The sequence below is a fragment of the Callorhinus ursinus genome, unplaced genomic scaffold (genome assembly GCF_003265705.2).
Source record: "Callorhinus ursinus isolate GAN/ISIS: 27379988/994484 unplaced genomic scaffold, GSC_fseal_2.0 scaffold19, whole genome shotgun sequence".
Lineage (NCBI taxonomy): Eukaryota > Metazoa > Chordata > Mammalia > Carnivora > Otariidae > Callorhinus > Callorhinus ursinus.
In genome coordinates, this window is record NW_027397081.1 from 8,991,765 (window position 1) to 9,016,125 (window position 24,361).

The following is a 24,361-nucleotide window of genomic DNA, read 5'->3' on the forward strand; positions in this document are numbered from 1 at the left end:
ATATGGAGATACCTAAACCAATCTGGGGAGCTGTTGGCAAGACTGAAGGTGTAAGTAGGTTGGTTAGGCAGCCAAGAGTATCTGCTACACAGCCACAAAAATTAGCTGTTAAGTTTAGAGAAATCTGACTTCGGTCTAGATTACAGCATTTGTGGCTATTAGGAAAAAATCTTTTTTTTTTTTTTTTAGGAGAAAACGTTTTGAACCTCTATAGATTTGCAATTTATTTTGTCCTAGCTCCACACCCCTACATCGTGAAAAATTTCGGCAACTGTTTTGTGTAGAATATTTTTTTTTAAGTAGGCTCCATGCCCAGCGTGGAGCCCAACATGGGGCTCCCAACTCGTGAGATCAAGACCTGAGCTGAGGTCAAGAGTCAGACGCTTGGGGGTGCGCCTGGGTGGCTCAGTTGTTAAGCATCTGCTTTCGGCTCAGGTGATGATCTCAGGGTCCTGGGATCGAGCCCCGCGTTGGGCTCCCTGCTCAGAGGGAAGCCTGCTTCTCCTTCTCCCACTCCCCCTGCTTGTGTTCCCTCTCTCGCTGTGTCTCTCTCTGTCAAATAAATAAATAAAATCTTTAAAAAAAAAAAAAAGAAAATGAGGGCCAAAATCAAAGAAGGAAGAGAGAGAGGAATTGATATTTCTTGGGCTTTACCTATGTTTTCTCCTCATTTACTCCTTATAACAAGTGTACACATCAGTGCCACATATTATAAACGTAATACCTAAGGACTAGAAAGGTTAAGTGACTTGCTAAATTTATACTATTAGTAAGTAGTGGAGACAGCCATTCTGACTCTAATATCCCCAGAGTCCTCTCAATCATAGTGCGGTGATTAAATTGATCTGCATTGTTTTGTACATTTATTTCATTTATTTGTTGTTTTTATTTCATTTTATTTTTTAAAATATTTTATTTATTCACTTGACAGGGAGAGAGACAGCGAGACAGGGAACACAAGCAGGGGGAGAAGCAGGCCTCCCGCTGGGCAGGGAACCCAACACGGGGCTTGATCCCAGGACCCCAGGATCATGACCAGAGCCGAAGGCAGACGCTTAACTGACTGAGCCACCCAGGCGCCCCTGTACATTTATTTTAAAAAACACAGAACAGTCAAACACAAGACAGTTATCTGTTGCTGAATGGTATTTTATTAGCTTAATAATTTGGGCCTGCCCTTAGCATTAATAAGCTTCAGCACTAATCACAAGATTTTCATTCACTGGTGGGGAAATTTTCTTGTTTTAAAAAATGCAGTTAGAGAAAGGGCGTCTACTTCTTGGGGGCTGCCGTGACGGCAGGTTTCTCTTCGCGGGTGATGGGAATGGTGCGCTCAGGGCCAGAGGCCTGCTTCCTTGGTCCATTCACAGTGAGGACCCCATCGGATGACAGGGACGAAGTAATGGCAAGAGGGTCCACATCGGCTGGGATCCGGTATTTCCTGTGGAACTCCCGGGAGATAAAACCATGTTCATCCTAATCCAAGAGAATGAGGAAAGACAGAGATAAGAACAGGACATTGCACCACTTGCTGAGAACTCAGACATCCTCCTTCCCCTTAAGTGTGACCATATGCCATTGCAACAAGAGAGAAAACCAAACAGCTGTTCTGTTTGGGGCTAAGATCAAGTTGCCTGGGTGCTCACTCTGACCAATGAGAGTCTGAGAAATTTGAAACAGTGAAAACTGCAAAGCTCTCCAAACTGAGGCATGGCTATTTTTAGGGATATTTCCCAAAGGTTTAGATCAGTGTTGGGGCTCCAGGATCTGGAATATTATTCAGCATTGAAGATCTGGGAAGCCCAGAAATTGTCCTGACTCTTCAGGAATGTCCCAGAATGTCCCAGACCAACAGGACTGCTGCTAACAACAACAACACCCCTTCATCCAGGGAGACCATGATCCAAACTTAAATCACATAAGCAAAACTGAAACAGCCCGAGGACCTCAAATTATGCTGTTTGATGCACAAGTATCTGAATTATCAATAATCAGTAAGAAGCAGACTCATTTAAAAACCCTCCCAGAAGTTAATGAGAAGCCGTTCCTCATTCTCTAGAATTCTGCTAAAAACTACCTGCCCCAACCTTTACACCAGCTGAGTCTCAAGCATTTATGCAGACAGGCTCTCAGTTAACTGATTTCCACATGGGCTCCAGGATTTTAGCTGCTGAGTGCAGCTCTGAAACTTAAGCAAACCAAATAGTTCACCCTTTTAGACGAACTAAAGATGAGAGGATTCTGGAACATCTAAAAGCAAAGTTGCAAAATCCCAAAGTCAAGAGCCTTCGGGGTATACACAACTCATTTAATTACCAGGTGTCCAACAAGCACGATTCCTCAATCAGTGGTCCTCCACTTTGAATGGACATTAGAATTACCTAGGGAGCTTTTAGAAATGCTGATGCCTGGGGCCCGCTCCTAAAAAAATTCTGATTTACTTGGTCTGGGATATGTCTAAGCACTGGGATTTTTTTTTTTTTTTTCTTCATTCCCCTAGTGATTCTGGCCAAAAGTCACAGGCTTAAATGGGAAATAAACATCCCATGTATCCCATCTAAGACAATCAAATCAAAACAAACAACAAAACTCACTTCTCTGGCCCAAACAACAACAACAACAGGTCTATCCCTGTCCCAGACCCTTATGGCTTAAGACTGGAAGGTCGCCAGGCTCAGGGGCTGATGGTAGTGTCTGGCGTATCATATGCACTGGATGAATGAGCAGAACAGAAGAGAAAACAAGCTACACACCTGGCGCTCTTCATGTTTGCCGTGCACCTCAATCACATCTCCCAAAACCTTGACCTTGAGTTCCTCTGGGGAAAAGTGCTTCACATCCAGGTTGACAGAGAATCTGTCCTTCTCCAGACGCATCTAGAAATAGCAAGGTGGACAGGGCGGTGTAGGAGAAAAGATGGTAGGAACGTGGATGACATTAGTGCAGTCTCTTCATTCTGCAGACTTGCTTGCTGCCCAGGTAGTTTTTCCTCCTGTTTTTGGCTGAAAGTCCCTTTTTGAATAAACATGGCTCTGGTTCAGGGGAGCCACACAGTGGTACCCAAAGCATACCGTGTGGTCATCAGACCCAAACTTTATTTACAGGGACAGGAGAGAAGACAGGCCACCCAGGGGAGCAATCACGAGGATGGGTCTGGGCATGGCTTCTACTGCCTCTCTGACCCCCATGCCTGGCCTTGCCATTTGTCTGTAAGACAAAGGCCCCTTCTTCTTACTCAGACCTCTGCCAAGGTCCCCACCCACTCAATCTGGAATGTTCTGCTGGCCCTGATTGTCCTTCCAAAGCCCTTGCTCACTCAGCTCCTGTTTACTCACACTTGAATATTTTTAAACCAGAGTGTTCTTTGTGACAGCTCTGTCAACCTTATCTGTTCACCCCATTCTCCCACCCTCTTAGGACAACTGGGGGTCCCAAGACTGGACCTACATTCTTTACTCGTTAGGTTTGAACCCAGGTCGGTGCCCTGTCACAGTCCTGAGAAACCTGGAAAATCACAGATGAAGGAATAGAAAGAAAGTAAGTAGTGTTTGCTGTCTCCAGTTCCATGCAGTGGAGATGAAAACTCAGAATGAGGCAGCACTGCTTCCTGACCCTGAAACTTGAGATGCTAACATTTGTCAGGAGTATGAGATGTTAGAAGAGGTGAGCAAAGGGGTCTGAAGGCAGCTCTTTCCCTATAGATCTCTATGAACCAAACCAGAAAGCGGCATTCTACTTAGAAGTTAGGGGATGGAGGGCAATCTTTGCAGCACATGGAAAAAAATGCAGTAAGTAGGATACAGCGGAGCATCAAATACCAACAGGTAACTGGGGGAAAGAAACAGTAGCCTAGTCTGTCTTCACTGGTGGACATGCAAGTGCCGAAGACACTTAGACATAGCCAGATTTAGGCAGGGAGAAAAAGGAGAGCAGGTGGACATGTTTCCAAGAGGTTCCAGGAAGAGCTCTCCTATCTTGGCAGAGACTTACCTCTGAGAGCCCGGTGTCAATCCAGCTGGGTGCCCGCAGGAATGAGGGTGGCCGAAGGTAGAAGGGGCTCAGGGAAGTAGAAGTTGGGAAGAGATCAGACTCTAACAGGTGCTCTCCGAAGAACTGGTCAAAGAGGCGGCTGGGGGAGTGGAAGGGAAAGAAGGGGCGGCGGATCCAGGGGTGGTGGATGGCGATGTCCATGGTGGCTAGGTGAGTGGAGGGGGTCAGCTGGCTGGTCAGCTCCTTCAGCTGCAGCTACAGCCAGCCCCTTATATACGCAGTCTTGTGAAGCTTCTGGAATGGTGATGTCAGGAGTTTTATTATCCCAGCTCACCGCCCGTTCATGGAGACTTGTGATCGGGGATTTGGCAGTGTGACACATACCCAGTACTCACTGAGCTAAGAAAAGAGAAATACAAACACGTCTGAGCTGGCCAGTGACTTGTCCTGGTCTTGTTTCACTAGCTTTCCATCCACACCCAGTGGCACCCCCCCCCCTTCCTCTGGAGTTGGAACGGAGTCAGGAATCCCAAGCAGGCGGGTGGCGTGCCCCTCCTCCTCCTCTCCAGCCTACTGTGCCAGGGGAATTGGGCCAGCAACTATCTTGGGCCTGGGCAGGAACTGGAATCTTCCTAGGCTGGGCCCCAGGGACATTAACTCTTTGTGGGTCCCTGGAGGAGAGAGCAGTGATCACCAACAAGTCAGTGCCAGGCATCTCTGTGGTGCCCGGGCTTGATCTGGGTTCAGGAGAGGACCCTGACATTAATCTGGGCAGAAGACCCTTCACCCCACCCCAAAGAAAGGGTGGGAAAGTTTCTTGCATCTTTCACCTTACACAGCGCGCAGAACGTTAAAACCAGGAGAGCTTTATGAAGTAGGGTACAGGGTGCATGGAACTTAGAAGGAGAGGAGGAGGTGTGGAAAATGTGCAAACTGTAAGGGTTTCGGCTAAGCCTCTCCAGGGCGTCCGGCGCCAGCCTCCCCTCCCCAGCTTGCTGCCCAGCCAGGACCCGCAGCTGTCCCCTCAGGCCGCCTGCGACAGCTGAAGGGTGTGCGGGGGAGGGCACGGGGGTCCAGGCGGCGCTGGTCACACACTTGTCGCTGGCGCTCAGGGGCCCGGCTCCTCGCCCCTCCCCCCCCCAGGCTCCGCACTATTTTGGGTGGTGTAGACCCCGCCCCCACCTCCGACCGAGCCCTGGCTCTCCAGGCAGCTGGAGGGGTCGCTGCTCTGTTGGGGCTGCACCTCGGACCAGCGCCGCCGACGCCTCTGCAGCCATGTCGGGCCGCTCGGTGCCACATGCCCACCCAGCCACCACCGAGTACGAATTTGCCAACCCCAGCCGCCTGGGTGAGCAGCGCTTCGGAGAAGGTATGGCACAGACGCCACCCCCTTGCCTCCCACCCCCACCTCCTGAAATTCTGGGCTGACCTCCCAACGGTACTGGCCTCCACCCCACTCCGGGCTTAACTGAACTCCTGGGGCGAGCCATCTCCCACCCCAGATTCCCCCTCCACCCCCGCCAAGCAGGGCTCTTGTCCCCTTGCTACTGACCTCGGTGCAGATGCCTTGCCTGAGATGCCGGGATACCTGCCCCTGTCCCCCTTGGTGTGCCTTCTTATTCCCCTTCTGTGCACCGGTCCCCGTGTGGGTTGCCCTCCTTCACCCCCATCTCATTCCCTATCTCAGTCCCCTCTTTCCCGCTGCCACCCTGCAGCCCCTGCGTCCCCCTGCTTCCTTTTCCTACTTCTCCTGACTCCCCGGCTGCTCTCCCGGGTCCTCGTCTCCTGAGCTCCCCATTTCACCCTGTTCCCACCTCATTCTCCCTCATCCTGCCTCTTGCCTTCTCTCTCTGCCCCTCAGGCCTCTTGCCAGAAGAGATCCTGACCCCCACCCTCTACCATGGCTACTATGTCCGGCCCCGGGCCACCGGAGCTGGGGAGGGCAGCAGGGCAGGGGCCTCTGAGCTCAGGCTCAGTGAGGGCAAGTTTCAGGCGTTTCTGGATGTGAGCCACTTTACCCCAGATGAGGTGACCGTGAGGACTGTGGACAACCTGCTGGAGGTGTCTGCCCGGCACCCCCAGCGCCTGGACCGCCACGGCTTCGTGTCTCGAGAGTTCTGCCGCACCTATGTCTTGCCTGCCGATGTGGACCCCTGGCGGGTCCGCGCTGCTCTCTCCCATGATGGCATCCTTAACCTGGAGGCCCCTCGGGGTGGCCGACACTTGGACACAGAGGTCAATGAGGTCTACATCTCCCTGCTCCCTGCACCTCCTGATCCCGAGGAAGAGGAGGAGGCAACCAGAGTTGAGGCCTGAGTGCCGTGGAGCCAGCAAGCCGCGAACCCCTTTCTACCTCCCACGGTGATATGAGCAGCTGCCCACCACCCCAGAGGTAGCAGCATCCTTGGGGGAAGGGAAAAGTGCATGGCCCACAATGTATGGTTTGGTCCCTTGAGACGTGTCGTAGCCTTTGGTTTAGTTCTGGGTGGAGCTGAATAAACCCAAATCTCAGGGCCTTGTTTGTGCTGCTCCCTATTCTGTGGCCTGGACAATGGGATGGGCAGGGAGGGAGGGGGGGGTCATAGCCAGCTAGACAAAAAGCTCCTCAGTTAGATGTGCCCAACGTCACAGCACCCTGAGCTCACACTTGGATGCTGAGATCATACCCGGAAGCTGACCTGACTCCAGATCAAATTCCTAGCCATAATTTTCTCACAATGCAACAAAAGAGAGAGTGATCCTGGGAGGGAAAAGGGATATGCCGTCCAAACAGCCCAGAGGGCACTGTCTGAGCTGGTGATTAGAGACACAAAAACAAGGGTCTCCAGCCTGTCTGGCCTGTTTTGGGTAGGGGTTGGGAAAACAGTTTTAGGCTGGAGGGAGTTGCCTAAAGCCCTGTTTTCCCAGAGTAAGGTCTGTCCACTGAAAATGGTTTCTAATTCCGAGCGATGGAGTATGCATACACAGGGCACAGGCACGGAAGCCTCTGCCATTGTCACCAAACCACAGAGTCTCTCCAACTTGTGCAATAGGGGAGGCTTATGAGAGAAAACATTTGTTTCTAATCTTGGTACATCCCAAAGAGAGGAATCACTGAATCACCCACCCAATCCAAGACTAAATGCAGGGATCTAGGGCTAGGCCAGGGAACCCTCATTTGAAAGCAGAGGGTTTGTTTTCTTTCTTTCTTTCTTTCTTTCTTTCTTTCTTTCTTTTTCTTTCTTTCTTTCTTTCTTAGTCAGAGAGAGAGAGAGAGAGAGCACAAGCAGGGGGAGTGACAGGCAGAGGAGGCAGAGGGAGAAGCAGGATCCCCGCCAAGCAAGGAGGCCCTTGCGGGACTCGATCCCAGGACCCTGAGATCATGACCTGAGCCAAAGGCAGACGCTTAACCAACTGAGCCACCCAGGTGTCCCAATTGGAAGCAGAGTCTTAATACTAGGGACATGGTGTGTTCAGGAAAGTGTGGGTGTCTGGCTCTTCAATTACTCTCTGTTGTTCATACACGTTTGATTTGAGGAGTGTCCAGAAGACCTCCTTGCCCCCAAAAATATGTTTTACCAGGTTGTGGTGGACACCTGAAATTCTTCCATTAAAGTGGTTGATTCTGAACTTTTTTAGGTTACAGACCCATTTGAAAAACCTAGCAAAAGCAATAGATCCTCTTACCAGAAAAAATACACATGCTACCAAAATTTGCCTTACACTTTGAATAGGTTCACACGGCTCTTGAGATCCATTCATATGCCCCTCCCTAGGGATCTGTGGATGCCCAAGATAAGAGCCCTCACTCAAAGAATTCAATTCTTGGTTAAAGCATTACCCCTTATCAAAAATGAAAGCACGCCTCAGAGAAATAACTATTGATATATTTGTTTGTTCATCCATTCATTCAACAAATGTTTCTCAACCCCCAAGTAATACACTATGGTAGGTGTACATTATAAACATAGATTTAAAAAACATGCTCTTCTATTGTCTACTCTCAGGAACCTTAATCTAGTTGAGAAGAAAAAGAAACTAGAAAGGATCCTATTCAGACTTCAACCAGAACAACTTCCATTGATCTATTTTGGAATTGTTATTTTTATGTGAGTTTTATTTCAAAGAGAGGGTTCCTTGGCCAGAAAAAAATGGAAACCTCTCATTTAGTCCAAATCCCCATACCACTCAAATTCTTTTACAACTCTTAGTCAACTTCCTTTTGGGACATTTTAAGTGACAGAGAACTTAGAACTTCATAAGTTCTTATTGGCAGTTCTTCATCAGAACTTTCTGGATGTATTTCCTATTAATTCTTCCTTCTATTGATCCCAAATATTCATTTCAGTAACTTCTGCTCATTTGTCTGGTTATGTCCAGAAAATAAATGCAATCCTTCTTTCACTTGGGAGTCCCTTTCAGATATTTTAAAATAACCATCCCATCCTCTTAAGGCTTCTCTTTCCCAAGAAAACATACCTAATTCTTTTAACCATATCTTATAGAACTTTTTTTAAGTTTATTTATTTATTTATTTACATAATCTCTACACTGAATGTGGGGCTCAAACTCATGACCCCGAGATCAAGAGTTGCACACTCTACTGACTGAGGCAGCCACTAGGACTTTCCAAACCACTTAGCACCTAGACAACTTTCTCTTGAACACACTGCCTTTTGACAATGTAACTCGAAATTCAGCATGTAGACCTAAAATTATTATTCCAATCACGGGCTGACTGGTACAGACTTCAGTGGAATCATCAACACCCTTGTTTATCACTCTAGAATTCCATTAATGCTGCTTAAGTTATATTAGGCTTTCTGGGTACCACAATACACTGTTGATTCCTTTGGAGTTTCTGGTCATAAAATCTCTTTGGTGTTCTCCTTTATGCATTACCTCTTTAAATTAGAGAAAGTGACTGGAAAGGGACCAGACTGTGGAGGGCTTTGAGTGCCAGGCTAAGAGGTTTGGGTAGCAGGATGAAAAGAATACAGTTAATGATAGAATACAGAAGGAATTGCTAGGGGAGAAGCATAGCGGTGAAGTTAAGAGGCTAGTGCAATGATCCAGCACAAGATAATAAAGTAGGGTGCTGTGCCATCCGACAAGGAGCTGAGAACAAGAAGTAATAACAATAGTGGCGCCTGGGTGGCTCAGTCGTTAAGCGTCTGCTTTTGGCTCAGGTCATGATCCCAGGGTCCTGGAATCGAGCCCCGCATTGGGCTCCCTGCTCTTTGGGAAGCCTGCTTCTCCCTCTCCCACTCCCCCTCCTTGTGTTCCCTCTCTCACTGTGTCTCTCTCTGTCAAATAAATAAATAAAATCTTAAAAAAAAAAAAAAGAAGTAATAACAATAACTAGGACTTAGTGAAAGCTTCCCGCGTGAGCCCTGAAGACAAGCCTTGCGGGTTTCACAAATTCTCCCAGGGCCCGTAGTTTCTACAGAGGAGTTTGCTCAACAGCAGCCTGCTCTCTGGAGAGAGTGAAATGAGTCTGACGTTGGGTCATTGGAAGGAGAAGCTGAGTTGAAGTGGGAGTGGAGCTTCTGTAGTTCTGTGCCGGGCACGAGGAAGTAAGTGGTCAGGAAGTGCTGAGGCCATTCCAATCATAGGACCATGTGATTTTTGACCAGAAAGGGGGTTAGACAATGAGTTGAGTCCTCTCACCCTCATAGAAAAAAGCAATTTGCCCACATTAATCCCAAAAGCAACGGAGACTTAAAAGGAATCCATTTCCCTAAATTTAAGTTTCCAAGAGACTCCCATACTCAAACCCAGGTTCTGGACAGGGATAATAAGAAACTGATACAGGATACCTTGAAAGTGAAACTCCATTAAAACTGAGCAGTGCTAGGGAAACATAAGTTAAGACTCTTCACTCCATTATAGAGGATATATTTCAATGACAGTGTGGGGTAGTAGAGAAACACTTCTTAAGGAAACCCAGAGCCCTTTTCTATCTCACGTTTCTTTTCACTGAAGCTTGAAGCTCAAAGGTCATGGCTTCATCAAAGTAGCTCCAAATCCTGAAGGTGAGATAGCTCTCACCTGGAGCCCATGTGTGCTCCTCTACCCCTTGGCTGGGAACAGTCACCTGGGAATCACTCCAGCAGGTGGCTTCCAAAGTCCAACCTGCTCGGTTGAAATCTGACACTGACAGAGACTCCCTTGGAGCCGCTATTGAAAGCTAAACCAGGAACCAGGAAATGCACCAGCCTCTTTCTGTAGAAAAACAGCTGCGCTCCTCTGACACAGAACACCATGGGAAACCAGCTCTGCTGTGGGGGAAGCTGGTGAGTAGGGGCAGAGGGTGGAGGGTAACGTCTCTGTTGGTGGACATGGGGGCCCAGAGAAAAAGGGAAAGCCTGCAGATAGTTCTCTACCAGCCTCCCACTGCCACCTCCCTCTGCCTGGCACATCTTCGGGTGCCAACACCAGAGCATTACCTCTTTCTGTGTTCACTCCTTTCAGAAAGCCTCAGAAAACACAGCCAAGCCTGCTGACTGTTGAGGGGCCAAAGCCAGACTGGAATGGTGAATTGGCATGGTTTCTCTCTGTCTTCCTCTCCTTTCGCTCCCTTCCCTTCTTCCCCAGATGATAATCATAGTTCTAGTGTTTGAGAGCTTACTATGCTCCAGGCACTTTTCAAACAATCTCTTCCCAACAATGCTGAGGGAGGTGGCCTTACTCCTGTTTTTACAGCTGAGAAGCTGAAGCTCAGAGAAGTTAACTTGTCCCAGGTCACGTGGCTAAGTGAGGAAATAAACCAATATTCCAGCCCCGACCCAAGTAAGTCAGTCTGACTGTAGAGCCTGGCTAGAAACACTACCCCTGATATTCCAACCAAAACATATTTTTTCCTCTTAAAATATTAGTAGGACCAGGGGTGCCTGGGTGGCTCAGTCAGATAAGTGTCTGACTCTTGGTTTCGGCTCAGGTCATGATCTCAGGGTCATGGGATTGCACCCTGCATAGGGCTTGTCATGCTCAGCACGGAATCTGCTTCAGATTCTCTCTCCCTCTGCCCCTCCCGCTCACTCTCTCTCTCTCACAAATAAATGAAACCTTAAAAAATTTATTTTTATTTTTAAAGATTTTATTTATTTATTTGACAGAGACAGAGATAGCAAGAGCAGGAACACAAGCAGCGGGAGTGGGAGAGGGAGAAGCAGGCTTCCCGCCGAGCAGGGAGCCCGATGCGGGACTCGATCCCTGGACTCGATCCCAGGATCATGACCTGAGCCGAAGGCAGATGCTTAACGACGGAGCCACCCAGGTGCCCCTTAAAAAAATTTAAAGTACTAGAAGGACTGGATATTATTCTCCTCTGTTTCTCATTATCTCAATAAACTTACAGAGACTTCAAGACAGTATGTCGATTAAAAAGCTTTTTATTTTAAAATATCATTATTATTATTTATTATTATTTTCTGATTACAAAAGTGACACACATTCACTGTAGAAAATTTGGAAAATCCCAAAGAGCAGAAAATAAGAAGCGACCATAAATATTCTAAATATATTTATAGCAACCATAAATGATGGGAACATTTTAGTCTATTTCCATGTGATCTTTTTTTTTTGGTGTACCTCAGAGTTACATTTATTCATGCCACAAAGGAAACAACACGTCTACAAGGGTAGAGCGATGCTCCACGTTCCCATCTAACAGAGCTTGCTGATACTGATGTTCCATCTGATGTGTACTCCAAGTAAAGCTGATTAATGATGACCATGAGCAGGTGCAGGACTCAAAGCTTTCAAAGCTTTCCTTCTTTTATCAGCAATCCTGATTTTATAAACGGTGAAGCCCATTAACCCCGCTCCTACACAAATCTCCTGGTAAACTTGGGTATAGTAGGCCTTCACAGGGATCCAAACATTTTTAACAAGGCTTTGAAGCATCTCAGCACAAAACCCCTGGCTCAGGCGACCCCAACCCGCACGGCCGATGACTCAGAAAGGTCACCTCCATGTAATCCTTTTGAAATGCCTATGTGCATAGCTTTTATCCCAAAACATGCTTTATTATCCTTTTACTAACTTAAAGAGTAAGATTTCTCATGCTATTAGATGTTCTTCCAACATGTTTCTTAAATGGATGTATAATGGTCTATTGATCGGAGATGCCATTTATTTAGTCAGTTCCCAATGTTAGACATACAGGATATTTCCTATTTTTTGCAATTGTAAATAAGGCTACAATGAGTGTTCATATTTGTACCCGCTTATTTCTTAGGATATGGAATTGCTACATCAGAGGGTACACACTTTATGTTTAAGCCTCCGTATACTTTTTGTCAAGTGCATTCCGGGAAAATTGAGCCAATTTTTATTCATACTACCAATATAGGAGAGTACTCATATAGTTTCCGGAATTCTGAGCTAAAAATAAAATCCTATCAACTATGAGTCTAACAGAATATTCCACTTAGGTTGTGTCCAGGCATTGTATAGTATCCAACTTGGGAACAGGCTCCATTCACTAAAATTGAGTCGTCCAAATCTGTTGCTTTAGAATTTATGTTCTCTTTATCCATTTAAGTAGAAGTAAGTAGGAAAACAGTAGCGACAAGGGGCAAGGAATTGGAGGCTAGGATAAGGCTATGACTAGACAGAGGTTTAAAGGAAAAAAAAAAAAAGGAAGAGCTGAAGTGGCAGAAGTAGAAAGACCTAGAACTGGTTTTCAAAGCTTTTCTTCTGAACCACCTGTAAACTTCAGATGGTGATTCTATCTGCTTTCAACTCAGCAAGCTGCATTAAAAGCAAAAGTCAAACCAAAACACAAACCTCTGTCAGATATGTGGGGAAAATCATGATTTTTCCACAGTAGTAAAATGGACATGATCTAGAAGTTTCCATCCCTCTCTCTTTCTTTTTAGTTAGCAAAAGGAGGAAATTTCCTTATGGAGACAGAAGTCACACAGATAGAGTTGGCTCTGGTGAGAGTTTGGAAATGCACTAGCAAGAAAAAGCATCCGGAGTAAGCCCCAAACTATTCAGCCTATTTCCTCAGACAAGTGTTTTTCTCTGGCCATCAAACAGTTGACAATCACGTAGACACACTGGCTCCACCGGGGACCCCAGGGGCTCCGAATCGAGCCTGTCCTACAGCTCAGAAATGAGGTCTGTCCTGCAGCGAGGACAAGGTAGCTGAGTCACTCACCAAATTCAGAGCTCCCTGTGCTGTGCATGTTAAAGGTTAAATATCTCTCACTTTCTCTGTTAATTAAAGACAAGGACAGGGAAGCAGGGAGGGAGATGACCTGTTAGAAAAGGGCTTTCAGGGGTCCTAATTTGTTAGCCCTGGTTGTGGCAGCTTCTGTGACTCCCAGAGTGAGAACCCCGTGTTAGCAGAGACCCTGGGGGAAAAAAAAAGGCACCGAAGCAGCAGCAAGAGGGTCTCTGAATCCAGGAATATCCCATTATTTGGCAGGTTTCCCTTACCCTCTGCTGGGATTAGCCCGTTAGACCATCCCAGAATAGCCCTCAACCCAGCTATATCCCTGGCATGTTGTGCTTGGTTGCCTGAGGCTGTATTTTGTGTTTGGTTATGTCAGTCGTACCACTCCACCTTCCAGAACCATCCTTGGGAGAGAGATGTGGTACCCTCGATAAATGCTTTCAGGCCGACTCAGGGTGAATCCTTGTTAGAGGGAAGTGGGAGAAGGTCACCCCAGAATGTTAAGGAGGCCACAGAACAAATGGTGACGGTGAGAAGACTGAAGCCAGGACTCTTACACGTGGGTGATCTGTGTTTCTTTTCACAGGAGCTGCCCACCAACTTCCCAGAGGAAAAAGAAACCGGGTAACTGGGTGTTGGGGGTGGGGGCTTGGAGTGGTCGAATTAGAGAAGAGAAGATGCTGGAACCAGCGTCCTCGGGAAGGGCATGAGGATGAAAAAGAGGAGTAGCCTTGGAAAGGGATAAAGGGAGATAGTACACCAGAGAAAATCTTCCGGGGTTCCAGACCGGCTCTGAAACTCTGCGTTTCCATTATCCTTTCCATTATCTTAGTGGCAAGGTTGGTTGCTCATTCTTTCATTCGCCCAGCAAAAGTTAACTGAGCACTTACAGTGTATGGGAGGCACTCTGCTGGGTCCCGAGGAGGCAGAGAGGCACACTGTCTCCGTCCTCGAGGAGCTCAAAATCAACTCTGAGAGACTTGTTTACACATAAACAAGTAACTGCAGTGCAATCTACTGGTGCTGTAATAGATTCACACTCGTACCATGGGAGAACGGGAGACAACACCAATGCCGAAGGAATGATAGAGCAAGTTCTCAAGCTGGAAGAGGAGCAGAGAGGAAAGGTTAGGCAGTGGAATTATCTCTTGTAGAGGAAGGAAGGATGGAAGGAAGGAAGGAAAAGGAAGGGAAATGAAAGGAAAGGGAAGGGAAGGAAAGGAAGGGGGAGGAAGAAAAGGAAGGGGGAGGAAGGAAGGGAGGAAGAAAGGGAAGGAAGGAAGAAAAGAAGAAAGAAAGAGAAACAGGAAAGAAGAGGCTGAGTTGATTGAAAGTGACTGATTGGTGTGGCTGAGCACTTACCACACTGCACTGTAATAGTCTGTATACACATTTGTCTCCCCTAATAGACTGTAAGCTCCCTGAGGCAGAGAAAACAGTCTGCTCATCCTTCTAGCCCCAGAATGTGGCACACAGCCTGGCCAAAAAAATGGGCTCTCAACATGTATTTGCTGCACTGTGTCAGGGGCCGGTGAAAAATGAGGCTGGAAGACATTGTGGGCAGAGCATGAGAGGAGTTTGGATGTGGGAAGGGCCGCAGTGAAAGAGGCGAGAGCAGCGCAGGGAGATTAGTTAGAAATCCACCATAATAGTTTAACGGAGATCCAAAGAGGGTAATCTCAGCAGAGACAGGGAAGGGAGGGTGAATTTAAGTTGGATTTCTTCCTCTCAGGAAGCCGCGCAAGACGGGCTCTGAAGCAGCCGAAGCAGCAGTACAGTGCAAAGGTAATGACAGGCCTCTGGCCCTTTCGGGGGGCTGCTCAGACATGTGATCTGAGGACTCAGCTTTTTCACCCTGCCACACATCTCCGTTATCTTGAACCAGAGCTTGCTGGTTCTGCCCCACAAAGGAGCAAAGGGGTCGGTCAGAATCGCCGACCCCGCTTTGTGGGTGAGGGGCAAAAGCAAGCCAAGAATCTCCCTTAATGCTGTCTGTTTCTTGCAGGCCTGTGACACCAGAGGACCTATTTATGAACAGGTGTTAGAGAAGCCCACGTCTCAGGAGAGCAGTCAAGGCCTCAGGTTGAAGGAGAGCAGCTTACATTATGCAGACATTCAAGTGTGCAGCTCTACGCAGCCACGCTCTACTCTGGAGGTGAAGCACCTGCAGTTCGAAAATGCTACGCAGTACGCAACCCTTCGCTTCCCCCAGGCCACACGCCGCTATGACAGCAAGAACGGGACCCTAGTGTGAGCGTTGGGGAGGACAGACGTGTTTCCATCATTTTACCACTACTCCCTTGGGGAGAATCTGCACTGGGGAATTGGCGGGCAGCCCAGAGATGGCTGCCACGTTTTAAAGAACTCCAGGGCCCTTGTGAGTGCCCCCAGTCTTGCCCCCTCCCCTAGGCCTATCTTTTACTTGCCACCATTAGCTTGGAGTTGTATTTGGGTTAGCTAGGGGTGGATGGAGTTCCACAAAATGAGGGGGGCTAGGATGAGTGCGCAGGAAGTTTTTTGACCCCTTCCTTTGCTCCCGCTTTCAAGAAAAGTGCTAATACGACAGGTTACCCCAGCACTTGAGCTGCTTTTGTTGGGCTTAATTTAGTGGTGTCTCTTTTACACACCTTAAACTCCAAAGCTGAAGGAGAGGTGCTCTGGAAAAGCATTCTGAGTTCTTGTGCACAGCCCCCAGAGCTGGCTTGGGCAGTTCCCTTGGTGGTTGGGTCAAGGGTCCCAGAACCTAAACAGACAAACGAGGGCAAGGGCTGAGGCGTGGAGGAAGCTATCTCGGACCATCGGTTACAAGTACTTCAAGTCACCGACAGCACTGCATAGCCCGGAAACTCCCCTTGGCTGGACTGTTGGCTCTCGCAGGTGCGGAGCCGCTGGGATCAATAAATCGCATAAGGAACATGCCTGGTGCGTTTTCCGGGGTGGGGGTCTGCAGGCTCTACGTAAGCGAAGCAGGTCTCGCTCAGCCTGAGGGCAGCCAGTAAATCCAGACACTTCGCGCGCGGGACCCCACAGGCCTTGGCTGGGGCGGAGCGGGGCTGTGATCTGGACGCCCAGGAGGCGGGTTTCCATCTGCAGAAGGCGGAGCTGCCCGGGCCCGTCCTGGCATTCAGGGGGGCGGGGCGGCCTCGGCCCGCAGGAGGCGGGTCAGGGAGGTAGGGGGCGGGGTCAGGGCCTGCTGGGGTTGCTGTCTGGGCCGTTAGGAGGCGGAGCCGGCCAAGGAAGGGGCGGGGCCTAGGTTGTCAGGGTCTGGCTCGCGCCGGCAAGAGGTGGGTGGGGCCGGGCGGGGGCCGGCCTCCGCGTCACCATGGCATCGGGAACGCAGCGGCGACGCCGTAGCAGGAGGGGGCCGAGCTCAGAAGGGCTGGGGACAGAGATGCCGAACCAGACACACCGATGATTTAAGAGGTAGGTGCTGAAAGGGGGGGAAGGGAGCTCGGGGCGTGGGGGGCGGTGCCTGGAAAATATACTTACCACTGGTTGAGCGTCCAGATCAGAAAGGGGGACACACCTAGGGGTTAGATGGGGGGGGGCGTTGCTGGAAAGAAGGAGGCGGAAGTTTCAGGTTCTGTGCCGGCTCTGAGCCCTACAGGTTCTTAGGGTGAAGTTCCAGATTCAGACTTTCAGAGCTTGGAGTAGTAATGCACGTCCCCTTTCAGTCTGTATGCCATCCTTCCCGAATACCGATGCCTATCGATTTATCCCTAAGAGGGATGATTCCTTAGGACGAACACAGTACTGAGAATGGAATCACAGCACAAAATACTTGGTAAATCATAGTATTGACTTCATAGAATGTGAGTATTTAAAACACTTGGAACAGTACATAGTATGCAGTCAAATGTTGGCTGCCATTATCATCATTATCATCATTTTCCCGGCCTCTTCTCTGGCGTAGACCTAGAGCAAGTGGATTTGGAAGAAGTGGCTAGAAAACTTCCTCCACTACTAATTGGCAGAGCAACTCTCTAGCCTGTTTACTATTAGCTGGGGCGTAATACCAAGAACTTTATTTCCAACGGTTATTTACTATGACGGTCCAATAAGATGATGTAGGTGATAACACTTTGTAAACTTAAAGTGCTATGTAAAAATTTCTGCCTTAAAATATAAATGCAGCCTTTCTAGGTTAAAATGGAATTGCTGAGGATGAATGGAAGTACCCACAAGCAGAGCTCCCAGTATTTGTCTTGATTGTCTTCAGAATTCTTACTGTGGTCATTTACTGATAATCTTAGGGAAGAGGGAAAATGCATTGTTGGTTGACTGATAGGGAAGCATTGCTCTTTACTTTATTACTATTAAGCCTAAGTGGCTAGTTTTTAAAATATCACTGGGATAGTCCTGCTATGATTATAATATCTTTGGCTGGATTTCCTGCTAACCAGGGTCCCATTTCTGAAACTTCTTGATGACTTAAGTTGATAGATTTGGGGCAGGGGACTGACACTACTAGATTGGTTTAGCTCTGGAATTTTTTTTCCTGTCCTGTATTTTTGTACATTCTCCCTCTTCCTATTTTAAGGTGGCACTGATCCGGCTTTTCTAGGGACTCTGAAGATGGGGACTCAAGTGGTTAGGAGACTCTGTAACTCCCTGCTGCCAGCAGAACCCTCTGTAAGTTTCTGGTGTACTGTTGAAAGGAGTGTGATGACATTAATGGAATTTTGGTACAGTTCCACAACTGGGGGATTTCTCCATCAAGACTCAGATCTTGGAACAAAATTGGCATATATTTGCTTTCTTTTCTTGCTTCCCCTTCTTGTAGAAATTCTATCTCCCTTGATTCATTATTAATAAAATCAGGGAGAAGTTGAAAAATTATAGCAATTAATCAGATATATGCAGTTTAAAAGATTTAAATAATGCATGTTAATTATAGGGCATTTGGGAAATATTGCAAACCATGATTTTGTTTATTTTTTTATTTTAATTTTTTAAAAGATTTTATTTATTTATTTGAGAGAGAGAGAGAGAGGGAGAGAGCATGAGCTGCAGGGAGGGGTGGAGGGAGAGGGAGAAGCAGACTCCCCACTGACCCAGGTGCCCTTAAAACAAACATTTTAACAATTAACAAACATTAAGTTAAATAAAAGCAAGAGTCAAGGGGTGCCAGGGTGGCTCAGTTGGGTTAAGCATCCAACTCTTGATTTTTGCTCAGGTCATGATCTCCAGCCCTGCACTGGGTTCCACACTCAGTGGGGAGTCTGCTTCTCTCCTTCTCCCTCTGCCCCTCTCTCAGCTTGTGCTCTCTCTTTCTCTCTCAAATAAATAATAAATAAATCTTTTAAAAAATGTTTGTTTTATTACTGTTACAAGTGTTTGGTAAACATTATAATGGTTCTAATTTTCTTGACAATTTTTCGGTTTGTTCAACTTTTAGATTCCCCTCCCCCATTGTAAATAACATTGATTTCCTCATTTAAGACTTTTTTCCTTAGGATTGGGTTCCAGAAGTAGAATTCCTAGGTCAAGGAGGTGAACATTTTAAGTAATAAGTTACCTTTTAAAAGAAGAATCATGGTATCAAATTATATATACATCTTCCAAAAGGCAGAGGGTCATCAGCTGAGAGATAGAAGGGTTCTTTGTAGAAATCTGGCCACCTCTTGCAATGAGACCTTAGGTCCTGCAGAAAGATTATTTCATGATAGTGTGGTTAGTAATGTGGAGCACTAACATATTATGAATTGCAGTCCAGAGGTATGGGGGCTTGCCTAGTGTTTACACAGTAGAGACATTCAAGGGTCACTCCTAAAATAGCCACCAGATGTCGCTAGTCTTTTTTTTTTTTTTTTTTTTTAAAATTTTTTTTTTTTTTTTTTAAGAGAGAGACAAAGCGAGAGAAGGAACACAAGCAGGGGGAGCGGGAGAGGGAGAAGCAGGCTCCTGGCTGAGCAGGGAGCCCGATGCGGGGCTCGATCCCAGGACCCTGGGATCACAACCTGAGCCGAAGGCAGAGGCCTAACGACTGAGCCACCCAGGCGCCCCCAGATGTCACTAGTCTTAATTTAATTTTTACCTTAGGATAACCAGCTGATGACTTTTGAGATGTGAATTTAAAAAATTCATGTAGAATGTATTTGCATATCTGCCTAAGTACAGTTTATATTAAGCACTAGCATCTGGTGATTACTTTGGCAACATCCTACTCTAGGCTCTTAACCGTTCTGTCTCTTTTTCCCTTTTTCTTCCCACCCAGTCTGTCACACTCACCCTGTACACTCTGTCCCCCCATACTAATATTGGATTCTTAGTTTTACTAGTCTTACTATTCTTTCTTTCAGTCTTGTTTCTTGCCTCTGTGTGTATTCATGTATTTATGTGTAATTGTGAGTTTCTTAAGTTTTTTTGCTAAAAGAATGGGATCTGGCATATAATGACATATAATAGGCACTCAATATATTTAGTGAATGTTTAATGAAAAAATGCATTGATGAAGGAGAAGAAAATATAGAAGGCTACCAGAAATTATTTATATTTGTCTTGGAAATACACTGAAAGAGACAAAGATTCCTACTTTTAAATTAACTAGAATTAAATGCTAAGTAATATAGAACATGCTATGACCTTTGAATTATAAAAAGAGGAGTATTCATTCATTCAGCCAGGCTTTATTGAGCATCTACTATCTGCCAGGAAACATTTTTGGTTCTGGAGATAAACCAGATAAACCAGTAACAAAACATACAAAATTCCCTGCTCTCATGGACCTTACATTCTGGGCAGGGAGATACTGACAATAAGCAAACAGACAAGTTAATATAGAATACACAAGACAGTGATGAATGCTAGGAAGAAAAATACAAATAAATTAGGCAAAGAGGAATGGGAGTGCCTGGATGAAGGGGTGCTGTCATTTTATTTTATTTATTTATTGCTTTTTAAGTAGGCTCCACACCCAAGGTGGAGCCCAATGCAGGGCTTGAACTCACGACCACAGGATCAAGACCTGAGCTGAAATTAAAAGTCAGGTGCTTAACCATCTAAGCCACTCAAGTGCCCTGGGTATTGTCATTTCAAATAGGGTAGTCAGAGAAGGCTGAACAGGTAAAAGTGATATTTGAGCAGAAACCTGAAAAAAGAACAGAAATGAGGGCGCCTGGGTGGCTCAGTTGGTGAAGCGACTGTCTTCGGCTCAGGTCATGATCCTGGAGTCCTGGGATCGAGTCCCACACTGGGCTCCCTGCTCAGCAGGGAGTCTGCTTCTCCCTCTGACCCTCTTCCCTCTCGTGCTCTCTATCTCTCATTCTCCCTCTCTCTCAAATAAATAAATAAATAATCTTTAAAAAAAAAAACAGGAATGAACCATGGGTTATCTAGGACTTGAGTATTTGAGACAGATTAAGATCAGATATGCCTTGATTTTAAGAAAACTAAAAGGGGTCAGAGGAGTTTTATGAGGGAGCATAACCTGAAATAGGCATAGTAAAGATTTGAGTAGCAGAAGTGTGGGACATTTTAGGCAGAAGGACAGTTGTGAAGGAATGGGAGGTGAAAATGAGCCCTGGGAACGTGTGAGACAGAGAGGGGCCTGCTAACCTGAGCATAGGCAATTTGGGGGAGGGCCTTAAGAGCGGGGCATGAGGAATTTATATCTGACAGGAAAAAGGAGTGTTTGAGAACACTTGACCATTTGAGCAGGAGGATGAATGCATTGTCTCAGTAAGATTAAGGCTGGCAGAAAAGCCAGGAGACAGAACAGTTTAGGAGCCAGGACACGTTTGGGGCCTTTGCCAGTAGATATGAGCCCTTTTGTGTACATTTATGCTGACGTCTCTGAAGATAAATGCAGTAGAAATTGTAAACATATGTTACTGCCAAGAAACTCGCTAATGTGTGAAAATAGAAAAAGATTAAGAAATTATTTTAGAGACATTTAAAATATTTCCATTGACAATTTTGATTATCTGTTTATTCAGACCATCTTTCTGCTTCTTTATAGTCATTAATGATTGCCCACGATGGATGTCTTAAATTGACATAGGTGTGAATTTCACACATTTCCACACAGGGAGAAGTCAGTCAATATTTTCACCGAATGACAGTTCTATTTAAGGCTTACTTAGGCCAACATATTATTATCTGTATTAATATAAGTGATGAATGAGTTTGCCAATGTTTCCTCCACTCATTCATTCATGCATTCAACTAAAAACATTTACTGAGTACCTTTTATGTCTCGAGCATCATGTAAAAGTATTGATTGCATAATGATTAAGAACCTGGACTTTGGCTTCACCACTTAGCTAATTACTTATCCTCCAGACCCCTCTTTCTTCATCTGTAAAATGGGGATACTAAAAAACCCCTACTGTTTATAGTAATTGTGATCATCAAATGAGCTAATGTATGTGAGTGCTTAGTATAGGGCTTTGCACATAGTAGAAGTTCAATTTTGCTATTATTATGGTTGCCTATAGATATTTGGGTAGCTTTTAGTCGGTGAGGGAAGTATCTGTGCCATTACTGTTAAAATAATATAGGACTGAGGAGGTCTGGTACAATTTCAGAAATCAGGCAGCGTGGCAGGGATAGGCAAAAAGCAGCTAGTTTGGACCCTTTGCCTCTCCTCACAGGCAGAGTGAATGACAGGCCAGCAGTGGTGGGAGTGGTTCCAGCTGCCTGGACTAGCTCTCAGTTTCCCCCTGTTCTAGCACTACAGGATGCAGATCATTGTCCCAGTTATTCCTGGTTCTTTTAGTTAACCCACTTACCCTCCCAGCTCTTATGCTGATAGGACAGCAGAGCGAGATGGGGCAGATGGAGGGAACAGTAAATGTTAGTGCTGCTTAGAGCTAAAGCTCAGTTCTTCACCTGGGCTATTTGGTAAGGCAGACCATGATAAATATGGTGAGCACATCTTCTGAGCAAAAAAAAAACCCAAACCCCTAGAGATTATATGCTCCAACAGGAATTTTGTGCTTTTTCCAAGTGTGAGAGGCAGACTATATGTGAAAGTATTATAATTTTTGGAACATTCCAATAATTGTATGGGGAAAATGGCACAGAATATTATGAAATGGTACTATCTAAATTTAAATGAATTAAAATTAAATGCTACTTAAATTTTAGTCCTGCATTTGCGTTAGCCACATTTTAAGTGCTTACTAATCACATGTGGCTAGTGGCCACTAGATTGGATGGCACAGATATAGAACACTTCCACCATCATAGAAAATTCTATTGCATACCAGTACTGTAGGATATGTGGTTGATATAATTACAGATTTCTAGGGAACAGTGCAATTGTGGACCATATGCCCTATAATAAATCTTGTATCTGTTCACCACAGTTCCCTCTAAATCCTCCAGCATGCTGTGAGCATCAGAGGCATTTGGTTCAGATCTTAGCTCTCATATTGATTTGCTGAGTTCATGTAAATAGCTCTCCTAGTCTTCATTCCTCCATGTGCGTCAAATATCTTTTTTTTTTTTAGCTTTAAAATCCAATGATTTAATGAGTCTTTTCCTAGGAATATTGAGCTCACAGGTCTTACTTGGATAAAGGACTTGTTCTTTGAGAAACAGTGACCTTTTGCCATATAACTATCAGCAGGACCTCCCTCTGATGTTTCAAATATTTACTTTGTCCAAAGCATGATGGGTCAGCAACCAATCAAAATCCTCTATCCAGGGACCCACCAACTGGGTGTTTTGGTTTTGCATCACTATGCATGTAGATGTGTTGCATGCAATTTTTTGTTGTTAGTTTCATGCTTCTCTTTTAAAAGGGCCTTGTTTCATTAACATGGGTTAGTGACTCACCTGATCGTATTATACCATGAGCTGTGGTCATGGCAAGGGGAATTCTTGGCAGCTAAATTCCCCAGTTAGTTACGAAGGACAGTGCTTTTCTGACTCATGGGCTGATTGGGTTCAGTTTGATCTGGTGCCATGGCTTTTCCCCAACCTTTGCCAGAACTGAATACAGAGCATTCAAGCAGCACCAGTCACAGAACACCTCTGGTGGCCTTCTGCTTCCTGCTTGCTGTGGTTGGGGTCGGGGTGGGGGGTGGGAGGTGTGTCTTTCTCAGAAGTATCCTTGTGTTTAGCAGCTTTAAACATTCAGGCAAGATGTTGCTAGTTCTGGATGCTCCCTATCCGAGTTTCTTTTTTCTCTAAGTGAGCTGAGGAGCTGAGGAGGAGGTCATTAGGTTGAAAAGAACCGTTTCTGACTTTTCCTCCTAAGGTACCAGTGGGTATTTGGGGGAAGAAATTTGGGCCTTCTGCAAAATCATAAGCGTAGAGTCCTAGATCCTCAAACTGCCTTTATCACTGACCAGCTGTGTCCTTGGGCAAGGCCCTGACCTTCTTTGAGCCTTAACATTCTGTAAATCCTTCCCCTCCATCTGGGATCACGAGGTGTAATATAATATGGGTGTTCTTTCAGCTTCCAGTTTCCCTATAGAAACAAGAATGTGCACTGAGAGTACAAATGACTAGTAGTCCTAAAAATAAATGATCAAGGCTGTGACTTGAATAACTAGAAACAGAGCGGAGTAGCTCTCTTTCATTTGGGGAAGCTTTTACCTAACTCAAAACCTCCAGGGCATTTTTGTAGTATTTATTTTTCAAAATATTTAAATTTTGGTTAACATAGAGTGTAATATTGGCTTCAGGAGAATTTAGTGATTCATTACTTACATATAATACCCAGTGTTCATCGTAAAAAGTGCCCTCCTTAATACCGATCACCCATTCTTCCCACCCCCCACCCACCTATAGTGTTTATTTCTTTTTTTCTTTAAAGATTTTATTTATTTATTTGACAGAGACACGGCGAGAGAGGGAACACAAGCCCAGGGGGAGTGGGAGAGGAAGAAACAGGCTCCCCGCTGAGCAGGGAGCCCGAGGCGGGGCTGGATCCCAGGACCCCAGGATCATGACCTGAGCCGAAGGCAGACGCTTAAGGACTGAGCCACCCAGGCGCCCCTGTAGTGTTTATTTCAATTAAAACCCATTTAATTCATTTAAATCTCACTAAAAATATGGGCTTTACATATTAGCAGTTATTTTTTGTTATTTGTTTTAAAGATTTATTTATTTTAGAGAGAGAGCGACAGAGCGGGGGGGGGGGGGGGTGCAGAGGGAGAGAGAATCCTGAAGCGGACTTCTCTCTGAGGAAGGGGGGGCGTGGCGGGGATCCCTCGCAGGACCCTGAGATCATAACCTAAGCCGAAATCAAGA

The 24,361-nt window shown here is 46.0% G+C and overlaps 4 protein-coding genes and 1 pseudogene across 14 annotated transcripts in view; 3 read left to right on the top strand and 2 right to left on the bottom strand.

Moving 5' to 3' along the window:
• Positions 1-1,128: 1,128 nt before the first annotated feature.
• CRYAB (crystallin alpha B) lies at positions 1,129-10,609 on the bottom strand. Its single transcript, XM_025893706.2, has 4 exons — positions 10,419-10,609; positions 3,991-4,389; positions 2,754-2,876; positions 1,129-1,476 (listed from the first exon to the last, which is right to left on the bottom strand). The coding sequence occupies exons 2-4, from the start codon at positions 4,189-4,191 to the stop codon at positions 1,273-1,275; spliced, it is 528 nt and encodes a 175-aa protein (XP_025749491.1). The 5' UTR covers positions 4,192-4,389; positions 10,419-10,609; the 3' UTR covers positions 1,129-1,272.
• Positions 4,385-6,515, top strand: HSPB2 (heat shock protein family B (small) member 2). Its single transcript, XM_025893705.2, has 2 exons — positions 4,385-5,359; positions 5,852-6,515. The coding sequence occupies exons 1-2, from the start codon at positions 5,266-5,268 to the stop codon at positions 6,304-6,306; spliced, it is 549 nt and encodes a 182-aa protein (XP_025749490.1). The 5' UTR covers positions 4,385-5,265; the 3' UTR covers positions 6,307-6,515.
• Positions 10,119-16,070, top strand: CUNH11orf52 (chromosome unknown C11orf52 homolog). 2 transcript variants are annotated; one of them, XM_025893707.2, is made up of 4 exons: positions 10,119-10,265; positions 13,743-13,780; positions 14,889-14,941; positions 15,162-16,070. In XM_025893707.2, the coding sequence occupies exons 1-4, from the start codon at positions 10,234-10,236 to the stop codon at positions 15,408-15,410; spliced, it is 372 nt and encodes a 123-aa protein (XP_025749492.1). In that variant the 5' UTR covers positions 10,119-10,233; the 3' UTR covers positions 15,411-16,070. The 2 variants fall into 2 exon arrangements, with proteins under 2 accessions (XP_025749492.1, XP_073759834.1); XM_073903733.1 differs by lacking the exon at positions 10,119-10,265 and adding an exon at positions 12,367-12,955.
• LOC141374531 (ATP synthase F(0) complex subunit j, mitochondrial pseudogene) lies at positions 11,268-12,367 on the bottom strand (annotated as a pseudogene).
• A 391-nt stretch (positions 16,071-16,461) lies between the features above and the next one.
• The window catches only part of DIXDC1 (DIX domain containing 1), a 68,052-nt gene continuing 60,152 nt past the window's right edge, over positions 16,462-24,361 (top strand). For 4 of the 10 annotated variants that reach the window (XM_025893881.2, XM_073903738.1, XM_025893883.2 and 1 more), the window contains exons 1-2: positions 16,490-16,579; positions 17,697-17,788. In XM_025893881.2, the coding sequence (XP_025749666.1) occupies positions 17,732-17,788 (57 nt within the window). In that variant the 5' untranslated portion in view covers positions 16,490-16,579; positions 17,697-17,731. Of the gene's footprint in view, positions 16,580-17,696; positions 17,789-24,361 lie in introns of those variants that run through there. The other 6 variants (XM_073903736.1, XM_073903739.1, XM_073903743.1 and 3 more) reach the window with 4 other exon arrangements.

Coding starts and splice junctions, on each gene's coding strand:
- CRYAB (XM_025893706.2), bottom strand. CDS start 4,191: ATGGACATCGCCATCCACCACCCCTGGATCCGCCGCCCCTTCTTTCCC. Junction 2,877..3,990: donor TTGACACCGGGCTCTCAGAG/GTAAGTCTCTGC, acceptor TGCTATTTCTAG/ATGCGTCTGGAGAAGGACAG. Junction 1,477..2,753: donor GCAAACATGAAGAGCGCCAG/GTGTGTAGCTTG, acceptor CTCTTGGATTAG/GATGAACATGGTTTTATCTC.
- HSPB2 (XM_025893705.2), top strand. CDS start 5,266: ATGTCGGGCCGCTCGGTGCCACATGCCCACCCAGCCACCACCGAGTAC. Junction 5,360..5,851: donor TGAGCAGCGCTTCGGAGAAG/GTATGGCACAGA, acceptor TCTGCCCCTCAG/GCCTCTTGCCAGAAGAGATC.
- CUNH11orf52 (XM_073903733.1), top strand. CDS start 12,879: ATGGAGACAGAAGTCACACAGATAGAGTTGGCTCTGGTGAGAGTTTGG. Junction 12,956..13,742: donor AGCAAGAAAAAGCATCCGGA/GTAAGCCCCAAA, acceptor TTCTTTTCACAG/GAGCTGCCCACCAACTTCCC. Junction 13,781..14,888: donor CCAGAGGAAAAAGAAACCGG/GTAACTGGGTGT, acceptor TCTTCCTCTCAG/GAAGCCGCGCAAGACGGGCT.